The 25,289-nt window shown below is 41.2% G+C and overlaps 1 protein-coding gene across 7 annotated transcripts; it reads right to left on the reverse strand.

The window, feature by feature from the left end:
- Positions 1–154: 154 nt before the first annotated feature.
- LOC121640505 lies at positions 155–22,783 on the reverse strand. 7 transcript variants are annotated; one of them, XM_041986316.1, is made up of 7 exons: positions 22,664–22,783; positions 20,561–20,632; positions 13,719–13,835; positions 10,497–10,645; positions 10,315–10,396; positions 844–915; positions 155–408 (listed from the first exon to the last, which is right to left on the reverse strand). In XM_041986316.1, exons 3-7 carry the CDS (start codon positions 13,747–13,749, stop codon positions 311–313), a joined length of 432 nt encoding a protein of 143 aa, XP_041842250.1. In that variant the 5' UTR covers positions 13,750–13,835; positions 20,561–20,632; positions 22,664–22,783; the 3' UTR covers positions 155–310. The 7 variants fall into 7 exon arrangements, 4 of the variants coding, with proteins under 4 accessions (XP_041842250.1, XP_041842249.1, XP_041842248.1 ...); XR_006010467.1 differs by lacking the exons at positions 10,315–10,396; positions 10,497–10,645; positions 13,719–13,835; positions 20,561–20,632; positions 22,664–22,783 and adding exons at positions 1,873–1,998; positions 2,258–2,490; positions 2,599–3,346; XR_006010466.1 differs by lacking the exons at positions 10,315–10,396; positions 10,497–10,645; positions 13,719–13,835; positions 20,561–20,632; positions 22,664–22,783 and adding exons at positions 1,873–1,998; positions 2,258–3,346.
- Positions 22,784–25,289: the final 2,506 nt, after the last annotated feature.

A 25,289-nucleotide genomic window follows, 5' to 3' on the forward strand; every position in this document is an offset into this window, starting at 1 on the left:
TCTATCTATCTATCTATCTATCTAAAGTTAAATATGGAAAAACAAACCTTTCTTATGAAACCTACTTTCACCTCCAACATGAATTCTGCACATTTAACCTGAAATAATCTGACATAAAGACACTTGAATGTCAAACAAACTTTATTTTATCTGTGCATTCTGACGAGAGAATAATGGATCTGTTAATCTCAGAGGTCTGTAGCTCAGAGAGACCACGAATATTTAGACCTGCTGTTGTTCAGGTGTTTCTGCAGGTGGAGGAAGGTTTGATCTCTGGCTTCTTTTGAATACCATGATATTAACACTTCCACTAATAACGACAACACAGAAATATGCAGGCTAACAGTTCCATTCTTCTTTCTTCCATCCTTGTATCTTCATCTTTACATCCTCCACTCGCTGCTGTACCTGCAGAGGAGAACCAGGTGAGTATCAGTATCATGGACTTGTTGAATCATTTCCTCTCCAACAGAATAAATCTGGATAAACTTGGGAAAGAATAAGGAAATGAAAGAGTAAATGTATAGACATATATAATGAACTACAACTTTTATTTTTATTAATTAAATTTTCCTCGTCTGTCCTCTATTATTGTCCCCATTGATTTCCTAATTATTTTTCTATTCTTTTCCCAATATATTTCCTTGTTCTGTTCCTTACTCTTTCCCAGTGTCTTTATGTTTGATTGCTATACGTCAGTCTAGAGGCTGCAGGCCAAGTAGCTCCTGGATTTCTGGATCTTTCTGCTAAATTTGTGTGGCATTATAAAAAAAAACAACACAACACCCAATGGACTTCATAAGCTACTTCACCTCTGATCCAGAGACAAAGAGACAAACTCACCTGGAGGAGCTTCCAGGTGGTTGGTGAAGGGATCAGACTTGTGGATTATTTTACTCTGAAGGATCCTCTGAACTGAGGGGAAACAGATCAGAGAGGTTGAAGGAGTGGTGCACCCAAAGATGTGTTTTTTCAGCTGTAAACACAGTATTACTTCACTGTGATGAAAACTACATATACTATTGATAAAATGTATTTATTTTTAGTTTATTTAAATTATAAGTTGGTGATGTTTAGAGCCTACTAGGCCTTAAATCCCATCAACACTGGCTAAAGCTACAGACTCTACAAATGGACGAGAATTTTCCCACAATGTCGATACAAAGTGTAGCTTCAAAACAACTTGAGCCAATAAAAAACTAAACCTTAGAGTAGAAGAACGGATTCAGTAGATATGTGTTGGATTCTGAGAGGCCACGTTCTCATGAGGCCGGACTCCGTGCCTCGTGCCGTAACCGATGCTAACAGCTAATACTGTTTACCGCTGAACGCTTACCTTTCACACAGGTGATGCGAGCAGCGACACCCAGTAAAGGTGCTATACGAAAGTTCTGTAACATTGTCGCAGCCTTTTCCTCTGACCAGTAACTGTATGATTAATTTTACTTAACACGACGTTCAGCACTGGAAGCGCGCCTTGCGAATGAAAAAGAACATCACGTGATAGACGTGAGCATGACGTGCTTACGTCAATGTTCCCGTCTTACTTCACTTCTATTGTTATTACTAATATTATATTTCTCATTATTATTATTATTTTACAGAGTAGAGCTACGTGGACTGGCATCACTACTTTTAAACACCTTTCACTCATTTATAACAGGAAGTCAAATTTCAGATTTAATCCTAATAAAATCTTATATAAAACCAACATAATCTACTTTTTTACACAATCATTGTCCAGTAACTAATTCAGGATGAGTTTATCTCAGACATCGATGGTTAACCCTCTTCTATAAATAGTTGGGAAGGTATCCGTCCGAGTTCGAATCCCACAGGGGGGACAAATTACAATGAGGTCAACATTAATACCTTCCAGTTGGGTCCTTGGATAAGACCCTTAACTGCTCTCAGATGTAAGTCGCTTTGGAGAAAAGCATCTGCTAAATGACTGTCCAGCAAATACACAAAACCTTGTTAGGTCCTCATCATCATGATCTAGATAAAAAGAAACAGAAAAGAAAACCTGCCTTTATTTCTAGTTATAATTTCCCTCAGAGGATCAATAAAGATTTTTCATCACTTCTAAAAGCTCAGAGGTACCATGAACACTTACGAGTTACCAAGTCTGCTTGTTATAAGCAACTTTGAGCTTGTTTTTCTTTAAAGTCTGGTAACCGAACCCTTTAATCTACGTTTTACACCAGTGACTGTTAACAACTAGCATGTAAAGGCTGCTAGATCTGCCAAAACACACCTGTACAGGTGAGTCTGGTCCGGCTCTCCTTCCAGCGGGTTAGAATCTCTAAATCTCTTAGGATTTCCACCACAGTAGACTGACTGGGACCCGGTATGATGGTACTCTGCTGGCTCTGCTGGACTCCATCCTTGGAAAACTTTCAGATGAGGTTTTATTGAGTTCAACCCAACAACCCCTCTGAGTCAGGAATATCCAAGCCCTTCTAGGTGCTACATACTGATCCAGAAATCCTTTAAAATCCACAGTAAGATCCAGAATTAATCCATGGTTATATCCACCAGAGAGGATAGGAAAAGTGGTGCATCCTTAGAGGAAGTCCCAGCTGGATAGTTTCGTACTTAGTCTAAGTCCCTGGAGATGCTCACTCCTTCCAGTACTTCATGTTGTAATTTGTAATCATGGTTTGATCAGAAATCTTCCCCAAAACAAACATGTTCTCATCTGAAATGATCAAATTACTCTACAAACAGATGAGGATGTGCCCGTCTGAAAAAAGAATTTCAGGATGATGTTTATTTAAGGTGTTTAACCCTCTTCAATAAATATATGAAAGCTAGTTAAGAAAACATCACCACTACGTAAAACTGTCTCCAACGCTGTCTGTCAGCAGAATGAATTAAATAAAGCTTACCTTGGTTTTTACAAAGCTCAGAGCATTTCAGTGGCTATAGGGAAAGTATTCAAATCATTCAAATTTGTCCCAGCACAACACGGCAGCCAGACCATCATTCTGTGTGTCTGTGTGCAGAGGTGTGTACGAAACATTAGCAGTGAGTTTGGGTTTAGTGATCATGAAAATGCAACCCCACCCCTTCCAAGGATCAGAGACAGACCAAGTCCACAACTACAGGAGCTGCCACAGGTCCACCCAGAAGGAGGCAGAGGAAGGCCTTAGCCAGAACCACCACAGAGCGTGGACCCCAGGGTACCGGGGAAAGTGGCCCGCCAACTCCACCAGGCACCAGTCCCCCAAGCATGAGTTGGGGGCAAGACCCAGGACCCTGAGAGCCCGAGGGTCGAGTTTCATACACTTCACCTGGGTTTTTAAGTAAATTTTTATCTCAAGCATTAGTCATACGAGACAGAGCCTATCTCCATGAGCAAATATGAGATTCAGTCTGAATAAAATCCCATGGAACAACAATATATTCTACTGTTTGATAGTTTCCTGGTCCCAGTTTAATGTTATCTGGGTCTGATGGAGTTAAAATGTTAGCATAAAGGAGCAACAAGCTAATGTTTACACTGCTGTTGTGCAAAGCTATTTGCTAGCATAGATGCTAACATGAAGCTGTATTATTACACACCTCTCCATGTGTTGTTTAGGTTGTGGATGCTGCAGGCTGAACAACCTCCATTTTTAGCTTCAGTCGCCACAGAAAGTTAAACTGAACCTTGTTCATGAAAGAGTCTGTGACGTCAGTTCTCTGGGACTTTAGGGGAACTGAAAAGGGTCAATTTAACACCTTTTCAGACATCTCCAAGACACAAACAAATTTCCATGCCCTGTGCATGCTGTGCATGCTTCCTCCAAAACTGGACCATACAAGGAAATCCAGGACTGATGATGTGATCGTTACCAGGTTTCTAAACCAGAAAGTTTGAGATTGCTGGAAACAAATAGTTCCTGCTATATAACATAATAACACATATGCACATCTCTTTTATAGCTTTTGGTGATATTTAAGGTGATAAAGCAACAAATTAAACCAGAACACATGCAAACCATAAGCTTTTTTAAGGAGGATGGATTCAGGGTGGAGGACACATTCGCATTTCCATTACATTTACTGGCATCAGGCATTTTTCCCAAGTCACTGAAGATAGCTGCTATTAAGCCACTCCTAAAGAAAAGGAGTCTAGACGCCTCTATAATGAACAACTATAGACCTGTCTCTAACCCAAGGCCGGCTTTACGCAGGGGCAAGAGGGGGCAGTGCCCCCTCAAACAAACATTCTGCCCCCTCAATCAAATGCGCCGAAATGGGCAAATCTCTCCAAACGCTCTCTCCCCTCTGTACTGAACTCTGTGTGTCGGAGCTTCACAGGATCCATTGTACTGTCTTCAACAAGTCCTTCCCACCACCACAGAAAACAACCAATCAGTGTTTAGTATGCAAATGAGTTGACATACAGCCTGATCTTGCGGTGTCATATTTCTCCCCCTCGTAGAGAGAGCGGCTGCTGAGCGGTAAAACTTATAGAGTAAAGCTCTGTTAAATGTGTTGTAGCGATACTGAATAAATACTTATAATAACAGACGTATTTATTGCATCTATTCTGTCAACTGGGGTTTGTTTCTGTTCTATTTAAACGTGTCTACGCCTGTTAGTAGGAGCAGTGATCAATCACGCACGGGCCATAGATGTGACTGCCTCCTCGGTACAATACAGACTGAGGGAAAACGAGCTGCGCATATGAGACCCCTCAAGCTCCGCCCAGCCTTTAGTTCAGCATGCTAGTTTGAAGAAAAAAATAACAGAAAGTTTCACTCTACATTCCCGCTGCTTTCAGCAGTTCAGCTCAGAGCTTCATGTATGCCTTGTTGGTTCTTAAAATTTTGATGAAGGATCATTTAGTTTTTACTCATTTTCATTTATTATTATCATTATTTCCCCCTGAAGATTCACTGCCTTATTTTGGTAGGGGGTTTAATTTTTTGCTCTGTTATTGTTGTGCTTGATAGTTATGATTCTTTAATCATTATGGTCTATATACAGACAGAAACAAACACACAGATAGTTGAGTTTATTGTTATTAGTTTCAAATTTATTCAAAATGCTTAGACATCTAATGGCTGTCCAATAGGGCAATTGTTATTTTGTTGGTTGTTAAAGCTTTGATAATGGATCATTCTTTTCTATTTTCTTACTTCATTTTGTTATTGATATTTTCTGTTCCCCCCCTGAGGGATTGCCACCTTATTGTGGTCAGGGGGTTTGCGTGCCTCAGTGACTCTAAGAGCTATACCAGCAGGAGCTTTGGTTTCAGGTGGGACACCCAAGCTGGACAGGTCTTAGAGTAGAGGCCTGACAAAGTGCAATCCATTTCTTTGAAGTTGGACTCCACTAACAGCACAGTTCCGTTAAAGAAACACTTAAAAAACAACAACAAGAAAATGCTGAAGTATGTACTCATAATGCCCCCTTCAAATTTATGCCTGCCCCCTCATGTATGCATTCCTAGAACCGGCCCTGCTCTAACCTCTCTTTTATTTCCAAGATTATTGAGAAAGTTGTATTTCACCAGCTTCATGACTTTTTAAATGAAAGTGGAAATCTTGATAAATTTCAGTCCAGCTTCCGACCTCATCACAGCCCTAAAACAACTCTGGTCAAAGTGTTAAATGACTTTAGGTTGAATACTGATTCTGGTCAAGTATCAGTCCTGGTTCTGTTGGATCTCAGTGCTGCGTTTGATACTGTAGATCACAGAATCCTGTTGCACAGGTTGGAAAACTGGGTTGGACTTTCTGGAGCGGTCCTTAACTGGTTCAGGTCCTATTTAGAAGGCCGGAGTTATTTTGTTACGATCAGCAGCTATGAATCCGAGCGAGTGGCCATGACTTGTGGAGTCCCCCAGGGGTCAGTCCTTGGACCTCTTCTGTTCAACTTGTATATGCTCCCTTTGGGTAAAATATTACAGAACTATAGCATTAATTATCAAAGTTATGCAGATGATACACAACTTTATGTGTCTCTGTCACCAGATGACTGCAGTCCAATAGACTTATTGTGTCAGTGTCTGGAGCAAATAAACACCTGGATGAAGGAGAATTTCCTACAATTAAATGAAGACAAAACTGAGATTATTCTGTTTGGTAGCAAAGAGAAGAGGGTCAGCATTGGTAAACACTTGGTGACTCGGGCTCTTAAAATCACCAACCAGGTTCGTAACCTGGGAGTGTTGATAGACTCAGACCTGACTTTCAGCAGCCACATCAAAGCTTCACTAAGAAGCGTTTTACCAGCTCAGAAACATCAACAGAATTAAAAGTTTAGTCTCCCAGAAAGACCAAGAGAAACTCATTCATGCATTCATCTCCAGTAGACTGGATTTATTAATTCTAGAATGCGCCGCTAGGTGGCAGCAGCAATTGTAGTAGCTCTGTTTTTAACTTGTGATTTTTTTGCAATATAGCCGTCTTTTTTAAGACATCAGCTGTCAATCTGTGTCTGTTCGGGTAGATTTTTTCGCGCTGGTCAGAGGCTGTGCTATACGGGAGATTTTTCTGAATATTTTTTCTTTTTGCAAGACTTGTTATTGTGAGTCTCCATGGCAACGAGACTTGTTTACCATCGGGATCAACTGATAAAACTCTCCAAACTCAAGATTATCAGTGAAACAACACTTCAAATCCCAACGGAGTTGAAAAGAAAGAGAAGAGGATGCAGGGCAGGAGCGAGGCAGAGAGAAAAACGGTGGCGATTCAAACCGTTTCTTCCAACGGTTGTTATGGGAAACGTGAGATCGCTAGTTAACAAAATTGATGAACTTCAGGTGCTAACCAGGTCTCTTAAAGAATACAGAGAGTGCAGTATTATGTGCTTCACCGAGAACATCCCAGACTGTAATGCGTCTGTACACGGCTTCAGGACGGTCCGTGCAGACCGCAATAAACAACTCAGCGGGAAGCTGAAGGGAGGTGGAATTGCGGTGCTGGTAAACCAGCGCTGGTGTCATCCTGAACATGTCACTGTTAAAGAGAAGATCTGCAAAAGAGACATTGAACTGCTAGCTGTGAGTCTCCGCCCGTATTATTTACCCAGAGAGTTCACATGCGTTATTCTGGTAGCGGTATATATATTACCTGGTACCGCTCCAGACGCAGCCTGTGATGTCATTAACTCTGTAGTGGCCAGGCTTCAAACACAACATCCAAACGCATTTGTGGCGATCTCTGGAGATTTTAACAACATCTCCCTCTCTGCAACTCTACCAACTTTCCAACAGTTTGTCAGCTGCTCCACCAGAGAAAACAAAACGTTGGACTTATTTTATGCAAATATTAAAAATGCATACAGCTCCTTTGCCCTGCCACCTTTAGGAAGATCAGACCATAACCTAGTTCTTCTCTCCTCCTCCTACAAGCCCATCGTTCAGCAACAACCAGTCATTAGAAAGGCTATTAGAACCTGGTCTAATGAAGCTGAAGATGCTCTGAGAGGATGCTTCGAGGCTACAGACTGGAACGTCCTATGTGAACCTCATGGAGATGACATCAATGCCTTGACTGAGTGTGTGACAGATTATATTAACTTCTGTGTGGACAGCACCGTTCCAACAAGAACAGTGAGGTGCTTCCCCAATAACAAACCCTGGATCACCAGTGACCTGAAAAAGCTGCTGAACATCAAAAAGAAAGCTTTTAGGGATGGAGACAGGGAGTTATTGAAGTCCACACAAAAACAACTTAAAACACAAATGAAGAAGTGCAAGGAGGACTACAGGAAGAAGTTGGAAAGTAAGCTTCAGAAAAACAATGTGAGGGATGTGTGGTCAGGAATGAAGAAGATCACTGGCTTCGGGATAAAGGAGGATCAGACTGATGGAGGTCTGGACAGAGCGAATGAACTGAACATGTTCTTCAATAGGTTTAGCTCACCTCCTGCTTCAACCCCAACTAGCCACACACCCTCCATGAGCCCACAGCTTTCCTGTCACACCTCCACTCTGTCACCCTGCAGCTCAGTCAAGGACCTGGACACAACCTCATCTCCCTCCACATCAGGACTTCCTGAAACCTCCTCTGCCTCCACCTCCACTCTGTCTGTCTCCTGTAACCAAGTCATGCAACAACTGGTGAAACTGAACCAGAACAAGGCTGCAGGTCCAGATGGTGTCAGTCCCAGAGTTCTCAAGACCTGCTCAAAACAGCTATGTCCGATTCTCCAGCACCTGTTCAACACCAGCCTGAGCCAGAGAAGAATCCCGGTGCTGTGGAAAACATCCTGCCTTGTTCCAGTGCCTAAAAAACCACAACCAGCTGAACCAAAAGACTACAGACCAGTCGCCCTGACATCTCACGTCATGAAAGTCCTGGAGAGACTCTTACTGGCTCACCTCAGCAAGCAGGTGAACACCTTTCAGGACCCATTACAGTTTGCATACCGTAATGGGCTTGGGGTTGAAGATGCCATCATATACCTGCTTCAGAGAGCCCACTCTCATCTGGACCAGTCAGGCAGCACTTTGAGGGTCATGTTCTTTGATTTCTCAAGTGCTTTTAATACGATTCAGCCTGCTCTGCTGTGTGAGAAGCTGCAGAAATTCCAGGTGGATCCCTCCACAACCACCTGGATTTACGGCTACCTCACAAACAGACCACAGTTTGTGAGACTGAAAGGTTGTGTGTCTGAGATGGTGGTCAGCTGCACTGGAACACCACAAGGGACTGTACTTTCACCATTTCTATTCACGCTGTACACCTCAGACTTCCAGTTCAACTCTGAGTTCTGTCATCTGCAGAAATACTCTGATGACTCAGCAGTTGTTGGGTGTATCAGTGATGGACAAGAAGCAGAGTACAGAGAACTGGTCGGTCAGTTTGTGAAATGGTGCGGTGACAATCATCTCATCTTGAATACCAAGAAAACAAAGGAGATGATTGTTGACTTCAGGAGGAACAAGAACACACATAGAAGTGTTTCCATCATGGGAGAGGAGGTGGAGGTGGTGGAGGAATACAAGTACCTTGGAGTTCAGCTGGACAACAGACTTGAGTGGAAAAGCAACACTGAGTACATTTACAAGAAAGGTCAGAGCAGACTCTACTTCTTAAGGAAGCTGAGATCTTTTAACGTCTGCACCAAAATGTTGCAAATGTTCTACAGGTCTGTTGTTGAAAGTGCAATCAGCTTTGCAGCAATCTGCTGGGGCAGCGGCATCAGAACCAGAGACTTGAAAAGAATTAACAAACTGATCAAGAAAGCTGGTTCTGTGCTTGGAGTAACTCTGGAGCCGCTGGAGTTGATCATCAAAAAAAGAATTCTGTACAAGCTGACGAAGATAATGGAAGATCCTTCACACCCTCTACACAACGCCGTGACGAAACAACAGAGTGTGTTCAGTGGGAGGCTTGTTCAAGTCCGATGCAAGACAGAGAGATACAGAAGATCCTTCCTTCCAGCAGCTATCAGGCTGAAGAACAAAGCCCTTAATTAATTAATGTGATTGTTTTAAAAAAAAAAAAAAAAATTACTACTACTACAATATTGAATTTCCCTTTGGGATTAATAAAGTATTTTTCATTTCATTTCATTTCATTTCATTCATTACTGTAATGGTCTTTTAACAGGACTTCCTAAAAAGAGCATTAAACATCTGCAGCTCATCCAGAACGCTGCTGCTAGAGTTTTAACCAGGACTAAGAGATCTGAACACATCACACCAGTTTTAAAATCTTTACACTGGTTTCCAGTCAGTCACAGAATAGATTTTAAAACCCTTCTGCTTGTTTACAAATCCCAGAATGGTTTAGGCCCAGAATACATCTGTGATATGTTCAGAGAATATAAACCTAGCAGAGCTCTTATCCAAAGACTCTGGTCAACTAGTCCAGGCCAGAGTCCAGACTAAACATGGAGAAGCAGCATTTAGCTGTTATGCTGCAAACAAGTGGAACAAACTGCCAGTGGAGATTAAACTTTCCCCAAATGTAGACATTTTTAAATCCAGGTTAAAAACATTTCTTTTCTCATGCGCCTATGCATGAAATCTGCACGGTAACTTTAACTTATCTTGCTTTTAATCATTTTAATGTAATTTATTATTTTATTGTGATTATGTGTTGATGCCTTTTACTATTTTAAATATCTGTAATGTCTTTGTTTTATGTAAAGCACTTTGAATTGTCCTGTACATGAAATGTGCTGTACAAATAAACTGCCTTGCCTTGCCTTACATTTGCATATGGAAATGTCTCCTCAGCTTCTGGAAAAGCGGAAGCAGTTTTACATAAACTTTGCAAACATCATGGAATTATACAATTTACATGAGAAAATAAAAAGATGAAGCATTAATGCTTAAATATTTATTTCTCATAGGGGCCCCACCTTTTGCCCAAGAATGGCTGTGGATCCAGGCTTCAAAGTCCTCCCACTTCTGAGTGATGAGGAGCGAGGCAACACCTTTAGACTGAAGCAGTGAGAGGGACGGAGGAAGAAGCTTCTCATGGAATAATAAGACACCTACACTGTTCTTCATCTCTCCCTCTCTCTCTGTCACACACACATACCTCTGTATACAGTAAATGAGTTCTCTCTTCTTTCTCACACAGCAAGATGATGATGATGAAGTTGATGGAGAGGAGGAAGAGGTGGAACCCAAACCCCCTGCACCTAAACCCAAGCAGTCCAGCATCTTGGAGTCTCTCCTTGGAGAAGCCTACAGACCAGGAGAGGAGGGAGGAAACAGAAAACTCGAGCCGAGGAGACAGAAGACGAGGTGAAAAGGTAGAGGACAAGGAGACCTGCAGGGCTGCAGGACAATCCTCTGGTCTGGTGGAGGGAGGATGAAAAGGAGGATCCTCTTTTAGCTCGCATGACAAAGCCATATCTCTGTGTTCCCGGGACCAACGTCACATCTGAGAGGGTTTGTTCATGCAGCTGATTTCATCACTGCAAGAAGCAGCTGTCTTAGTCCAGGACATGTCCCTGAGCCACTTCTGCAGATTCTTTCCTTTTCCCAGTGATGGTAGCTGACAGGAGGACAGTTTACACAGCCTGTCTTTAGTCCACTTTACTTTAGGCACCACCTTTTTATTTTCTATTTATTTTCTATTTACAGTTTAAGTTTAAAATGTCCAGTTTACATGTTGGCACTTTAATACCAGTTAAATGTCTTTACTTTAGAATTTACTGTGAGACACGTCTGCGAAGGTTTCTGTACCTGAGCTCACTTTGAAGCTAGTAACCAGCATTCTGTTTACATTTACACACTGGCTGATAATATCTTTGTTTTTCATTTTGATAAATAAAACTACATTTTTATTCAACAGCAACAGCTTCTGGATGAATTCTAAATATCATATTTTAACTAGAAAATTTCAAAGAAATTTTGATGGGTGCCAATGCGCCGGTCGCCCCGCCGCCCCCCTGGCGTGCCGGCCGCGCTGCCGCCGCGAGGGAGCCAGCCGGCGCGAGGGAGATGGCGTGAGACGGAGGCAATCCTGCCCGTGAATGTGATGCCCATACGGCCACTAGGTGGCGCTGCTCAACCCAGTCCAGAGTTAGAGTCACTTCATTTTTCCGGAGGGGGGGGGGGGGGTGGTGGGGGAATCTAGATGTGTCCAGGATGAAAAGTGACAGAGAAAAAAAAAGTTTAATCTCAGCATGATTGCAAAATCTGCAGATTGACAGGTATGAAAGGCCTAAACAGTGGCAATCTGCAGAATGACAGCAGCTGAGACTGCTTCCATGGCAACCAAGCCCCCACCCTTTCCACCTGACAGCCAGCAGACAGCCACACATGTAGGGGATCAGGTTACACACACTCACACAGAGAGATAGGCTGCTGTAGAGCCCAGGGAAATCACTGTCTGCAAGCCTCCTAACTTCTTGCTGCTGAAAGCAAACCGCAATACATAATTCTTTCACCGTTGCGTGCAGGAGGCTTTGAGGAACACGAGGATATAAGTCTTGTCACTGTACTGCAAACAGAACTTAAATGGCAGCAGTTTGAAAAATGGCTGCATCTCAGCAGAGTCAATGGGAATTTTGCATGGGGAGAGAAAACTTTGTGTCTTTCTGAGCCTCATAGCTCCAAATCTGTACGTCCTAGCCCAAAATGAGCTCCTGATAAATTGAAGCCAACAAAAAAACCTACGTTTTGATGTAAAAATTGTGTCTGTAGAGCAAAAACTCTGGCCGTGAGAGAACTTTGTTTAAGCATGTGTTTTTGAAGCAAAAGCTTGAGTGGACCAGAGTGGAGCTGAGGGAGAGGATTTTGGCACTTTTTGCTAAAACTTAAACAGTGATTGTGAACAAACTGTTAGAGATATGAAACTGCCCTTCAGACCAGTGATAGATTTATCTTTCGTGACCCGTTTAAACTTTGAATGGTGTTTCAAGGTGAATGTATGGCTGAGCTGTAGGCTTCCAAAGTGACCTATGTTTTTGGGCTGATCTGACCCAAATCCCATTCATTCCAATGGGACCGAAAACCGCGGTTTATTGCGATTTACTCGAGAACCGCCAGACTTTTGTACGAGAAAAGTCATACCGCTCATGTCCCGATCGAGACGCACAGATTGATGTAACTTTTGTGGGGGTAGAGTGAAAGCTGTAGGAGGAGATAGCCACCAAAGTCAGGAGCGGAAACGGAATAATAATAATAATAATAATAATAAACGCAGAGCGATAGTAATATGTTGCCAATGCCTTACAGCATTGGCACCCATAATAATGTACCAGGTTAGTGTCCATGTAGCAGTCCATTGCTGCAGGTGTAGACACCTCTGGCGCCCTCTGGTGGCCGCTCTGGATCTGTTCAGTAATTCTGTCCCACAGCTGTTTGTGAAAGCAGTTGGCTCAACATTGTGGGAGGAGGACGGGTCCTTGCAGCCATCTTTAACTACCAACACTTCATTAAATTCATGTTGAATGTCAGTATAACACCAGTATTAATATGTTGCATAACTACAACGTCATGTAAACCAGGTAACAGCTAAAACCTGTTGTAATAAAACTGACCCAAATCGATGTCGGATCAAATCCTGATAATCGATTCTAAATCTTGAGAATCTCAATCAAACTGAGTCTTGAAATTAGAATAGATACCCAGCCCTAGTTTGCACATGTTTCCATATTAACTTACCTAGATGAGCCGTTTTAGAACAGAAAACCTAAGATTTACTACTGAAACAGAGAAATCATGTTTTCATCAGCACTGAAAGATGAGTTTAACTCCTCTAGTTGGCCTCACTCTCCTCCTCAACATCTCCCCCTAGAAGGTTTATGATGGGGGTCCAGGCAGGGAAAGGCTGGTACATGTAAATCAGGGTTCAGATTTTAGGAAATAATTAACCAATTATTTAAACTAAATGAGTCATCTGATGTAAAAGTAAATTAAAAAACAAACATTTCTGATGAAAACTACTTTATATTCATCTCCACCATGAATCCTGCCGATCCTCCACCTTTAAGCTGAATCTGACATGAAGACAAAAACTTGATTCTCACACCCATAAAATTTATTTTACATATATGAAGATGAATAACAAGTAATCTTGTGAAGCACCAAAGCTGGATTTATACTCTCACGGCGTTGAAATGCCACTTAGGACGAGAAACTGAAGCAGGACACTCAGAGCTCTGATGTTCAGAGAGAGAAATAACAAATATTTAGACCTGCTCTTGGTGTTGCTGCAGGTGGAGGAAGGTTTGATCTCTGGCTTCTTATAAAAAGTATTAAATTAACACCTCCACCAATAACAACAACAACTATGACTGAAACATACAGACTAACAGCTCCATCCTTCTCTCCTCCATCCTTCTTTCTCCATCTTTGTCTCCTCCATCCTTGTGTCCTCCATCCTTGCGTCTTCCATCCTTGCGTCCTCCACCCTCTGTTGTACCTGCAGATGAGAACCAGGTGAGTATCAGTATCAGGAGGTGAGGAATCATTTCCTCTTCAATAGAATAAATCAGGAAATAATAAGGAAATGAAGGAGTAAATATATAGACATACATAATGAACTCCAACTTTTATTTCTAGTTATTAAAATTTCCTCATCTGTTCTCTATTCTTGTCCCTGTTTGTTTCCTTGTTATTTTTTCTATCTTTCCCTAATATATTTCTTATTATTCTCCAGTTATTTATGTATTTGTTTGCTTGCTATACGTCGGTCTAGAGGCAGCGGGACGATGGAGAGAAAGAGCGCTATGATTTTTTATGGCTGTCTAATTATTAAAATATTTAATCAGATTAAGAACAACTTACCATTTTTACTGAACTGTACAGACAAAACGAGCCGATGCTACAAATATTTAATGTTAACCTCTCTCGGGTAAACCTCAGATGTCCAAGGGTCAGCAAACGCAGCATGTAATGTACTGCTATGTTGTTATTTCTGCCATGTTCTAGATCAGGGCTGCCAAACTCAAATACACAGCAGGCCAAAATTAAAAAAATGAAACAAGCTGAGGGCCGTACTGGTTTAAAGTTAGATTAAAACTTATTAAAATTACTTTAATCCTGACAAGCAGCAGCTTACAAAATTCAGCTATTTATGTTTGAACCAGACTCCGAGTCTAAGAGTGAAGATATCCAGATGGTGGAAGAAGCACGTTTACAACAAAATGTATACAAAAATTTACGTGGAAGAACACTTCATTCCACTTATAAAAAAAAACACTGGGCTCATTTGTACATTATTTAACCTTTAATGTCATCCCTTAGCATTAGCATTAGCGTTAGCTCCGTCAGCAGTAAAGCATGACTTTATATCATTCCACACCTAAAGCAGGACTTTAGGCGTGGAAGAGGGGCTGGCCCAGACGTAAAAACTCGACTGTCTTAAAAATAAAGGTTTTCAACACAACAGTCCAACACCAAAACACATGTTGAAACTTGAAAAAGTGCAATTTCCAGGTGATTAATCCTTAAACTGTAACTTAGATATACAGTCATGGATGACAGAGAACTGAAGTTTTAATTATTTGTCCTGAAGACAAGAGAGAGATCATTTTACCAAAATGACTTTTTAAACCCTCTTAGTGTGTGAAAAATCTGGATGTTCGTTTCCACTCAGAGCTGGATTTTATTCCACACATTAGAAATGTCACAAAGACAGGATTTTATCATCTTTAAAACATCTCTAGAGTCGCGCTTTTCTCTCTTTAGCCATTAGATTAGATCATTGCCCTGCTTTCTGGTCTCCCAAAAAGAGAATTTCTAGTTTACAATAACTCAAGAACTCAGCAGCACAAGTTTTGACGAGGGCAGGAACACCTCATACCAGCATTATAATCGCTCCTTGTGTGTTTCAGGATTGATTTTAAGCTTCTTTTAGTGATTTACAAATGTCATATTGGCTTTGGCCTTCTTATTTATCGGACCTGCTTTTGTATTATGAGCCCCTCACAGACCTGGAGGTCCTCTGGTACCGGCTAGGGATGTCCCGATCCCAGTATTTTCACTTCCGATCCGATACCTGGATTTGAACATCTGCCGATACCAATTCCAATCCGATACCGCTTTTTAAATAAGTGTTAATATAGTTCTATGGATGTACTACATAACCGGGCCATCTAAAAATCATGCATCAAACTATGAAACAAATATTTCAATCTCCAAAAGGAAGAAATGCTCACACCATAAATAAAGATTTGTAACACTGCTGCTTTTTATTAGCTTTTAGCAGCAATTACAGGGTCACACCACCATTCAATGTGCAAAACAAAATGTAAACATTCATTACAAAATCCAACTAAAAAGTGCAATCATATAGACTGTAACTTCAATAGGTACCAAATATTATTAACAACAACAGTAGTACCTCAGAACTGTTACCACAGATAGGCTATTACCCCTGCTATCAAGTTAATTCATTTTAACATAAGGGGCAGCTGTCAGCCTGTTTCTTCTTTCATCAATAATATTGGAGGCTGTGCTAAAAAGCTTCTCACTCTCCACACTTGTTGATGGTGCACAGAGATATTGACTCAGGTGAGGTCCCCTCTGTCGGTCTTGAGGCTTCCATCTTTTTTAACTCCACCATTAATGCATTTTTCCACGCCTTGAGGTTTCTGCATTAGTGAAGAACCTGGATAAAAATAAATATATGTAAGATTTCAAATTAATGTACCTTAACACACAAATGGGATATATAAAGTGAACTTAATAGACATCATACCTGTCCTTATATCTTGGATCTAGCAGTGTAGCAACAGAATATAATGGCTCAGATTCCACATCACTGAAACGTCTGTCCACAGCCTCAAGCAGGGTGGCCTTCATGGTCTTCACTCCCGCGTCTGCGGGGTCTTCTCGACAAAGCGCTCGTTTGAGCACACAGACAATGGGGATGACATCAGATGCACATGCAGATGAAGAGCTCACCTCCCTTGTCAGCTCCTCAAAAGGAGCTAGCACCATTACAGTTTTTTCAAGTAGGCCCCACTGGTTTGCGGTCAACATGGCTGGAAGGTCGTACTCCGCAGAATATGCACACAGAACCCGTTTTTGAGCGATAAGGCTCTGGATCATGTAAAATGTGCTGTTCCATCTTGTTCGTACATCTTGAGTATGTAAGCGGGGAATGCTTGAAGTGACCCACTATTTTTCTGCCAGCAGACGCTGCATCATTTATGCTACGCTGTGCTAGCAGTCCCTCGTTCACAACAAGTTGCAGGCTATGTGCAAAGCACCCCAAACTGGCCACTCCAAGGTGATCCATTGCTTTGACGACATTGCTCACGTTGTCTCGTAAAATAACGTGGACATGGCTTTTCTCAGTCTTCCATGCTTTGAACATCTCCTCCGTTGCTATAGCAATAGCCTCCCCCATGTGTGAACCACGGGACTTCTTTGCATGTAGCACTGCTTTTTGCAGAGTAAAAGTTGAGTCAATCCACTGGGCTGTCAGACTGAGTAAAGACATTGGACACACGTCTGAGCTCCAAATGTCGGTTGTAAAACTAAATGTGGCAACGTTTTCTAAGCAATTTGAGATGAATTCGCACACTTTTTTGTATTTGTTTGGTATAGCCGTGTCAAAGATGAAATGCTGGGAAGGCAACGCGTACCGTGGCTCCATGTGTTCCATTAATCGTCTAAACCCAACATTTTCCACAACGGAAATGGTCATCCAGCAAAATGAATTCAGTCACTTTCTCAGTGATCATCTTAGCTTTGTTGCTCTCTGATGCAAGTTTCTTGTGCCTCTGTAATGTTTCCTGCAGCGGTTGTTGTTCTGGCGCGCTCTTCTTTTTTGCACTGGTTGTCTGAGTAAATTCTTCAAACTTCTTTCCGTGGTGCTTACGTAAATGTTTTATCAAGTTCGAAGTGTTGAAATCGGCTTTGCTACTCCCACCCCTGGAAACACTCGTTCTGCACAGGTTGCAATCCGCTGTTTTGCTTCCCGCATCAGGAAGCTTAAAGTAGGTCCACACTGCTGACATTGCAAGAGCGCTAGCTAGGTGCTACCAATGATGCGTTACCTACTCGTCACGTGACAGGTACTGCGGCCTGCTCGCCCACCAGCCCGTCTCTCCGGTTAAGCGAAACAAAGTTAGGCCAAATGAATCGGATCGGACATATTAAATTTTTGTTGTCAGATATCCGATCCTAGCATTTTGTACAGTATCGGTCCGATACCGATGCTGAATATCGGATCGGCTCATCCCTAGTACGTGTTACTTGCTCCTGAAGTCAGGATTAAAACCTTCGGCGAGGCCTCGTTCCATCACTAAGATCCTCGTCTGTGGACCGGCCTTCCTGAGGACCTCAGGGCTACAGAGACTATTGATGTTTTTAAAGGCCTTTTTAACTTTTTAACTTATATTTCATTTATGCACTTTTGAATTAAATTAATCTTTACCTTTTACTTAGTTATTATATTTTGTATTTATTTATTTACTTATTTGAATTCTGCTTTTATTATTGACCTATTTTTACCAGTGCATGGTTTATATGAACTCTTATAAATAGTTTATTCATGTTGGTCTTGTTCATTGTTTCAGTTTTAGATGGGTTTGAGGATTGTTTTACTTCTTTATTCTTTCCATGCCACTGTTTTCCTCATCGGGGTTCTGCATTGGGAGCTATGCCTGCTCTGATCGTGTGGTCGTTGTCATGGGGATTGTACTTGTCGCGGTAGTCGGAGCCCTGCACTGCAGCCTTATGGCTGTGGTGTGGGTCCATATCTGCCCTGATATGGGTTGTTTCCAAGGTGACGACCTTTGTGGTCATGTGTTGGGTTGGCTCTTGGTGTGGATGGAGACCTAGGATATCGTTTCCTCACCTGGTGCCAAGACATGTTAGTTCATATTGTTAGAGACAGTATATGTTAGAGCAGGGTCAAGGGGAGGACGGTTGGGATTCAATGTCTGTTTAGCTTGTGTGTGAGAGAGAGTGTGTGTGTGTGTTATGAGTTGTTCTGTCATAAACTTTGGTGTGTTTGTGTTTTTGTGATGCTTAATTTGTGTTATGTAAAGCACTTTGTGTTGGTCTCAGGCATGAAAAGTTTGTTATAAATAAAGCTCGATTTGATTGATTATTGTTCTGTGTAATAAGTATATAATATAATATAATATAATATAATATAATATAATATAATATAATATAATATAATATAATATAATATAATATAATATAATATAATATAATACATGGAATATTAAGACAACTTACACATGTGTGTAATCTGACCAGAAAACACCGTCAAGCAGATGATTGACATTTTATGGCTGGCCGGTGAGGAGCGTCTCGACCACAGACCTCCTAGGAAACAGGAACCACCGGAGGCTGCGTGAAACTGGGAGCTGGCATCGAACGCTAAAGACCTGGGCAGGACCGTGGCGCTGACATCGGACACAGCGGAGCCGTAGCAGACCTGGGAGCCGGTGGGGACACAGGAGACATGGACCTGGGAGCCGGCGGGGACACAGGAGACGTGGACCTGGGAGCCGGCGGGGACACAGGAGACGTGGACCTGGGAGCCGGCGGGGACACAGGAGACGTGGACCTGGGAGCCGGGGGGGACACAGGAGACGTGGACCTGGGAGCCGGGGGGGACACAGGAGACGTGGACCTGGGAGCCGGCGGGGACACAGGAGACGTGGACCTGGGAGCCGGCGGGGACACAGGAGACGTGGACCTGGGAGCTGGCTGACGGAGTTCAGCCCTCGCCTTCCGGACAGCGGCCTCTAACCGTAGATCGGCTGTTCCAGTAAAGGAGAGGTACTACCCCCACAAATTCACCAACCTGTTGGGGGTTGCCACCCATACGAAGGGTAGATAAGACCCTGCTGGACTGTTCAAATAGGAGTCCTTGTCCAGGTATGGACAATGCTCCAAGTGTTGGCAGCATGTGGGTTCCTCATAAGGCCAGCTCATGTAGGTCAGACCTTCTGTTACACATGGAACCGTCAGAGACAGAAGAAGGTTAACATACTTTAATGAAACATGGGTGAACCGGAGGAATGGTCCTACCACTGGCAGTTATGCAGGAGTAGACTGATCATCCTGGACCCACGGAGCAAGGAAGGGGAAGAGGAGACGTCCATGAATGTAGCAACGTTAAGGTCCGACAGGGAAAGTGAGTGGTGTTGGAGAATATAAGGACTGGTGAAGAGACTGGAGACAGGCGTGAATGATTAGGAGTCCAGAGAGTGCCTGGCTGCAAGAGGTGCGGACTTACAGTATGAGCAATCCAAGGAGAAATTGGTGTGGAGTAGGGGAGAACCTGGTGAGGGTGTGACAAAGAACAAACAAGAGAGAAAAGAACAGGAGAGAGAAAGCGGGGGCATAGACTAGCCCGCCTGAGCCGCCATGTTTCAGGCATTCTTAGATCACCACCCACAGCAGAACACCAGCAGGACGAAGCTGCCTTATATCTGTATTTGTTCCAGTGTAAAGACATTTCATTTGGTAATTTCATTTCTTTTTAATACCTGTCAGACCATATACTGTACTTACTATATTACTTATTTTTGTGTGTGTGTTCTTCTGCTACTGCACCTGTACTGCTGCAACAAAGAAATTTCTCCACTGAGGGACTAATAAAGGTTTCTTAATGTTATGTTTATTATTATTATTATTCTCACCTTAAGCAGTATTCCTAATATGATCTTTTTAATCATATCTCCAGTTTCCGCTAGATGTTGTATAAAATAATGAGACAGGATGGATGGTGTTGGTTTAAGTTTATGAGAAAAGTACATAAATCAACAAGGCAGTGTATTAGCAGTCTCATAAGAAAGTTATTTTTCATAGGCATGGTTGTCATCCCATCAATACCCGGTGGGCCAGTCTTATAAATACTCTTATATTATATAATTCTCTTATATATAGTTTATACATGTTGGTTTTATTTGTTGTTACAGTTTTAGATGGGTTTGAGGATTGTTTTACTTCTTTCTTTCCATTCCATTGTTTTCCTCATCAGGGTTCTGCATTGGGATCTATGTCTGCTTTTGATGTGTAAATAAACTTAAAAAATAGAAAAATATTTTATGTATTTGTCTTAATATTTCCTCGTTTATTTCCTTTCTCTTTTCCAGATTTCTTCTTTTGTGGCACTTCTATCATTCATAGGAAGCTGCTTCACCTCTGATCCAGAGACAAAGACAAACTCACCAGATGGAGGAGCTTCCTGGTGGTGGGTGAAGGGATCAAACCTGCGGTCTATTTCATTCCCGAGGATCTGTCCTGAGAAGAAACAACACAGATCAGAGAGGTTAAAGAGGTCAGAGAGGAACTCTTCACTTCCACAGCAGCATCAGAGGGAGGAGACACCAGAGAGACCACACTGGTCTGACCTGGACCAGAGGAAGACCTGGACCAGAGGAAGACCTGGACCACAGGATGTTGCACTGAGTCTGAAGACAGTCTCAGCCGTTGGTAAAGAAATATTATATAACTGGTACAACATCAAGTTTCTGATGTGAGAGCAGATAATCTCTTTTCAGTGTAAACTGTAAGTCCTGAAAACTCGTCATAATGTAAACCTGATTATTTAATAATTCTCTAAAACAGTTTCAATCTGCAGCAGTTAGAATCAGACCAGAGAAGGCTGGAGGAAAAGAACATGATCATTACACACACACACACACACACCATCCTGAGAGGGTTTCAGGTTTTTCACTGGAAATGAACGCCACAATAACAGAACAAAGACAGAGTTTATGTTAAATGCTACACGGATGGATACCAACAAGCTGAGTCACCACAAACACAAGAAGAAAGAAAATAACAAGAACTTTAACAAAAGTTGCTTTTTGGTTTTGTTTTGTTTCTTTTTTCTTTACTTAAAAAATAAATACAGGAGAAGCAATGCTAGTCCATGCTAACTGCGACATCACGAGCCCGGATGCCACACCGTGCCTCATGCTGCCATCTTAAATCTACACCGATGTCATGAACATTGTTATACTTTGTAAATCTTGCTCATACTTTTCTTCTCACCACACACACAAACATGAATTTAAATGCAACTAACAACTAATTCCAAACACTGAACGTTTACCTCCTGTCGATAATGCGACACGAGCAGCAACACCCAGGAAAGATTGTACAATCTTACTAGCGGCCATTTTCTATCAGTCACACTGATGCCAATCAGATGAGTTTTCACGACGTCTTATCAAGGATATTTTTCCCTTTTTGTCTCAATGCAACACTCCGATGTGTCACGCAGATTATGAGGATTATGAGGAGGCAGAAGTACACGTATTTCGGCTTGGCTCTGACCTGTTTGCCCTGCTGCCTCTAGGAGGCGCTACAGGTGCATCAGGACTAAAACAAACAGACTCAAAAACAGTTTCTTTCCGAAAGCAATAACGGCCCTGAACTCCTGTAGGACTTCAAATCTGAAATACGCTGGACACTAACAACGTATGTGCAATACATTCTGTCACATGACATGTACAACATATCATGATCCGTGCAATAATACTTTGAATGTGCAATATATTTTTCAGACATATACATCATACTTATATCTGCAAATAACTCAAGTGTGCACATCTGTTTATTTCTGTAAATATCTTAGACCTTAGATCTTTTATTTATTATTTATCTTCTATACTGCTCTCTTTGCACTGACACTGGGGATGGCTTAATCTCTTTGTATATGTGTACAATGACAATAAAAGGCATTCTATTCTATTCTATTCTATTCTATTTACATAGTACGCAACATAAGCACGTTATGCTTACATCAATGTTCGCATCTTCATTCATTCACTCACTCATTTATTCATAATCTTTACCGCTTTGTCCTTTACGGGTCGCAGAGAAGCTGGAGCCTAAACCAACATTTCAGCAGGTAAAAGGAAAGTACACCTGGACAGGTCACCAGTCCATCACAGGTTCGTGCCTGCATTCGTGTCTATTATTATTATTATTATTATTATTATTATTATTATTATTATTATTATTTGACACAGGTGGAACTACGTGGACTGGGATCACTACTGTGACACAAATGGATCATCGTCTCTGATTATTCTCACATATATCAGCTTACAGGAAATCAAACAAATTTTAGAATAAATGGAAATAAAATCTTATATAAAACCAACATGATCTACTTTTTACACCATCATCGTCCAGTAACTGATTCAGGATGAGTTTATCTCAGACGTTGATGGTTAACCTCTAAAATAAATTACAAAAGGCTGTTAAGTCCTCATCACCATGATCTAAAAAGACAAAAACAGTAAAGAAAAAAAGACTTACCTTAGTTTCTAGTTATAATTTCCCTCTGAGGATCAAAAAAGTTTTTAATTTAATTCCAGAAGCTCAGAGGCTCCATGAACACTCACCACTCGCTGAAATGCACAAACTGATGTTTCTTCCTTGAATTCCTCAAGTTTGCTTTACAAAGATGTTCTCATGATGAAACATGTTGCTACTATACAATAAATCTCATAATCTCTCCCAGGTGGTCCTAGTCTTATCTGTTGGTATGCGAGTGCTGATTGAATTCTTTTTCATCAGACCATCTCATCCAGGTAGCAGCACTGTAACTGACCAATGACAAGATTTCTTTTTCAGCTGGAGGAGGCGGTAAAGAGAAGAAGAAAAAAAAGAATGTCTGAGGCAGAGACCATGAAAAAGTTAATATCATATTTCTGTTATTTTAGGTCAAGCTAGAGGTTTTCAAACTTTTCTCCAAGTTAAATGTTTTTTTTTTGTTTGTTTGTTTTTATTTTATGTTGTGAGAAGCTACACTCTAAAAACTAAACTTTGCATTTACTTTAATCTTTTTTATGTAACATTTTTACACTAAAAACTGTTGAATAAATTGGAAAGCAATCAAATATCTAAATCTATTTAGTAACTAAAACACAATAAGTGGATATGAGTAACTGCAGCGGTTACAGAAATGTACAAAATTCAGTAAATATAACTAAAATCATAAGTTAAGACAAAAGTAAAGTTAAATAAAAACATGTTAGAAAACTGAGTAGATAACACTGAAATGCTTAGTAGATGTAACCGACAGTAAGATAAACACATAAATAAAGGCTAACCATGTTAACATTTCTCTTTATGAAACATTTATTTTTAAGGACAGGGCATTAATCCACTCAACCATCTTCATGTTTAAACCACATCGTAATCAGGTCCCTTCGACCACGCTGAAAACCACGAAGATGTCAGAGAAAGAAAATACTGACCAGGCTGGAACATGTTTTCCTTCACTGTGAAGCTTGTGTGGTTAACTTTCAGTTTACCAAAACACATCTCTGAACAGGCTTAAATAAAGTTTCATATTCCCCAGAAGCATTTTATCTGTTTTTTGAGTGTTGTTGTTTTTGCAGGGTGATTACCAGTTTTCATGTTTGTGTGCAAGTATAATCACGATGCTGATAAAAGTTGCTGATAAGGTGGATTTGTCTGTATAACTCTGTTCTGCTGCAGCTCTCTTACATCAACACGATGACAAAGCTTTATACTGAACTTAATTATGCAAATGGCTGGAAAACACTGACACGTTATAATAAAGTGACTTAACTAAGAAGGTCTGTGCATCATTTTCTGAATTCTTGAGTTTGAAAAAAGCTTATTTTGTGTTATTAGTGTGAGCAGAATACAACTAGACAGAAAAAAGTTAAATAAAAGGCTCAAATTTGACAGAATTGCCTGGAAACGCTGCTCTTTTACAGTACAAAGGAAGTGTCCATATCCTGTTTACTTCGAAACCTTTTACACCTGAAAGAAGAATAAATGGCCAACCAGGAGAGCAAAATCTGAATAAACCAAACCAAGATTTAAACAAAATGACGTCTCTTTAATTAGACAAGAAGTGTCATCACTAGAAAGTCTCAGTCTGATGGCCAGAATGAGGAAAAGTAAAGACGTTTCATAATAAAAGAGGAGAGTCCAAACTGAATCCAACATGTCTGATTAGAATTTAAAAGTTCCTCAGAAACCAGAGATGTTACACGAAAAGAAAAAGACGAATGAGAATAATGTTTGTATTAAAAGATGTTTTTAAACAGGCAGATTTTCAGCATAAACACAAAAAACAAGGAGCCAAATGAAGCGATGTTAGTTGATCTGAGTTCAGCTGCTACGTCTGCAAGTTCCCAGCACACAGCGGTGACTTTGTTTTATTCAGGAAGTTCCATGTGGATTCCAGATTTCAGTATAAGCAAAATACTTAAACCTTCACAAAATTTGACTTAAAGTACTTTCCATCAGGGAACGATGCCGACTGTGAGGGTTTATTCAAAATGTTTTTTACTAAATGTCTTCTTAACTCAACAACAGCTGTAAGCGCTGAAGAAAAGGTCCGTACTGGAAGGTGTGGTTCTTTTCTGGGTCCAAAATGTGCTCTGCTGGTTCAATAACACAGAAGTTTTCCTTCAGTTGTTTCTGCCTCTTATATGTAGAAGGAAGCGGCGCATCAGGACACAACGCTGTGCTGAAAGGGTTACAGTTTATCTGCTACAGGAGCTGATGAGGTACCGATAGAACGGAGCTGTTCCACCAAGTCATCAATACGTTTACCAGAAACATTATAGATACTTTCAGGTGTTAACCAGAGCGCATCAAGACTTTTCTCTCCCATCTCAGAGGTGAGTCTGCTTCCTCTGATCTTCTGATTCCACTGCTGCTCATAAGTGGGTTTTATTTGCTGTACCAAGAGGTTGCTTTGCAATCAAGTCAGTTTTAGTCCTTCCACGAATCAGATTTGTTTTCTACTTCTGTGAGTTGCATCAGTTCCATGTATGTTTGTCTTTAAATAAAATAAAGGCACATTCTTTGGTTTCACGTCTTTTCAGACGGGAATTGGTCTGCTGAAAATAGTCCTTTGTGTTTTGATGAAGTGAGTAAAAAACAAACATCTGAAAGA

This window comes from Melanotaenia boesemani, chromosome 5, assembly GCF_017639745.1.
Source record: "Melanotaenia boesemani isolate fMelBoe1 chromosome 5, fMelBoe1.pri, whole genome shotgun sequence".
NCBI lineage: Eukaryota > Metazoa > Chordata > Actinopteri > Atheriniformes > Melanotaeniidae > Melanotaenia > Melanotaenia boesemani.

Excerpts from the sequence above, each read along its gene's own strand:
- LOC121640505 (XM_041986315.1), bottom strand. The coding sequence starts at position 19,292 with ATGCTGCCAACACTTGGAGCATTGTCCATACCTGGACAAGGACTCCTA. Across the intron at positions 19,080-19,187 it reads TGGGTGGCAACCCCCAACAG|GTCCACGTCTCCTGTGTCCC; the intron begins GTTGGTGAATTT and ends GCCAGCTCCCAG. Across the intron at positions 13,836-18,613 it reads TGGTCAGATTACACACATGT|GTACAACAGAGGGTGGAGGA; the intron begins GTAAGTTGTCTT and ends TCTCATCTGCAG.